The sequence below is a fragment of the Myotis davidii genome, unplaced genomic scaffold (genome assembly GCF_000327345.1).
Source record: "Myotis davidii unplaced genomic scaffold, ASM32734v1 scaffold809, whole genome shotgun sequence".
NCBI lineage: Eukaryota > Metazoa > Chordata > Mammalia > Chiroptera > Vespertilionidae > Myotis > Myotis davidii.
Genome location: NW_006300017.1, coordinates 1,827,276 through 1,829,457, shown reverse-complemented (window position 1 = coordinate 1,829,457; position 2,182 = coordinate 1,827,276). Strand labels below are relative to the sequence as shown.

The 2,182-nt window shown below is 58.7% G+C and overlaps 1 protein-coding gene across 1 annotated transcript in view; it reads right to left on the bottom strand.

The window, feature by feature from the left end:
* The window catches only part of GLB1L2 (galactosidase beta 1 like 2), a 27,310-nt gene that overhangs the window by 7,723 nt on the left and 17,405 nt on the right, over positions 1-2,182 (bottom strand). The window contains exons 8-9 of the mRNA XM_015571973.1: positions 1,186-1,267; positions 459-529 (exon numbers count right to left, since the gene is read on the bottom strand). Coding sequence (XP_015427459.1) covers positions 459-529; positions 1,186-1,267 — 153 coding nt within the window. The remainder of the gene's footprint in view (positions 1-458; positions 530-1,185; positions 1,268-2,182) is intronic.

Below are 2,182 nucleotides of genomic sequence, written 5' to 3'. Positions count from 1 at the left end.
GCCACTTCACTGTCCCTCATTCAGACCGTTGGAGGGACTATAGTTTAAAAAAAAACTATGAACAAATTCCTATGCACACTGCACATATCTTATTTTGAAGTAAAAAAACAAAACGGGAACAAATACAATATTTGTATTTGCACGTGGCCCGCGGGCCGTAGTTTGAGGACCCCCGGCTTAGGACATGACTCCAGGCCCAACTGCAACGCCTCAGGGCACAGGGCTCCCCTGGCCGGGGCGTGGCAGCCCAGTGCACAGGGTCAGGGTTTGCAGCGTGGAAGGCGGGCTGTGAACTGAAAAGCTGGCAGTGCCAGGGTCCCCCTCCCCAAGAGGCACCCTGACGCCAGCTGCAGGGCGAAGAGCAGCGGATAGAATTCCTGACCAAGAGGCCGCACCGAACTCGCTTCAGAGCCCCACATGCACGCAGAGCGGCGGCCAGCTCCCCGGGCCGGGCTCACCTGGACACTTAGGAGGAAGATGGTCAGTAACTGCAGGTCGTGTTGCGACTGTAGGTTGATGGTGGCCAGCACTGGGGTGGAAAGGAGAGAAGAGAAGGTGAAGTGTTGTCGCGAAGCCAGGAGGACTTGCCGAACTGCCCCGGACCTTTCTCAATCCACCAGCTGAACAAGCGAACTGATCTGGACATCGTTTCCCAGCCCGGATCAGAGCTGGTTCCTCTGATGCCAGATGGTCTTGTTCACCTGGACCGTCAGCCCTCAGCACAGACCTCACCACGCTTCTGATCAATGTCGCTTTCCCAGCCGGAGTGCATTTCTGCTTATCGCCCTCTTGAAGGAGCCTGGAGTCGGATCTTGACTCTGCACCTCAAGCACCAGGACAGGCTGACGGCCGAAATACAGACTCCCCGTGCATTTCTCAGACGAGGGCTGATTTTCTATTCTACCCAATCATGTGTTATAGTTTTTAAATTGAAGGTGGTGTTTCTTAACATTTTTAATTGACGTTTAGAGACAGAGAGGAAGGGAGAGGGACAGAGAGCTAGAAACATCAATGAGAGAGAAACATCATCGAACGACAGAGCTGGCGACAGCAAGTCCGCTTCGGACACGGATGCCCCAGCGCTTCCGGGCCCAGTGCCACGCAGTGGGAGAAGGACCGACGTGGGCGCAGCGGCTGCCCGGGCAGCGTGCACAGCCAGGCCGGGCGCCCCCCGCCTCCACGCACCTCCGTCGATGACCCCGTTGCTCAGACCGTCCTTGTTGTCTGAAGTCAAGAGCAGCTCCACAATCCCTCGGTCCTCCAAGGCCTAGGGGAGGGAAATGAGGGGGTCACCGTCCACCCCTCCTCAGAGCTCCTGCCGGCCACGCCGCTGGGAAGGAGGCGGCAGGAAGGGAAGGAGAAGCTTCCGATAAAGCATGTTATTTCCCTGCAGAAAACAGAGACACCCGTTCTGTGCATGTGCGCGATGGTGGGCAGAGCTCCGTCGGCTGGAGTCCAGCGCGGCAGGGGCAGGGCTGCCTGGCTCAGGCACCCTCGGCCGCTCCCGGTCCCACAAGGTGCCCGGAATGGCTACTGTGCATCCATAGACAGGACTACGCAGGGGCCGGTTCAGCGAGGCCAGATGCCATACTGCCATCGGGCAAGAGACTGCAGGGACCCCAGAGTAGGCCAGGACCTCAGGGACAGCCCACACCTCCCCATCACCCTTGCCAGAGCAAGCAGCCCACCCCTTCCCCACCCCCAGCAGGGTGGGCCCCACACATGCCCAGTAGAACAGTCAGTGCTCCCTGAAGGTTGTAAATCAAATGGTGACAATAAGCAGAAGGGGCACACGCCATGCTGAGGGACAATAACCATTTCCCCATCAGAACAACGGCTGACACAGGGGAGCCTGGGCGAGCCCCAGGCCTCACTGGGCGCGTGAGGTACGTGCTGTCCTCCGGGCACAGCGGGCTCTGGGCTGTGCAGACGCAGAGCCTCGGAGAAGCGGGTGAAGTGTCGGATAAAGACAAGTCTGCTGATTTCAACCCAATTCTTTTGGACGCAGAGGAGGCAGAGGGATACCCGGTGATGAGTGACGCTCAGGTCTGACCCCAGACGCTGGTGAGGAAGGAGCAGAGGGGCCCTAATTCTCGGGACCACAGAAGCTGCGGGCGCTGAATCCATTAGGCCAGGCGAGTTTTGATCCGAGCCTGAACACCCACCACCTCACCACTCCAAC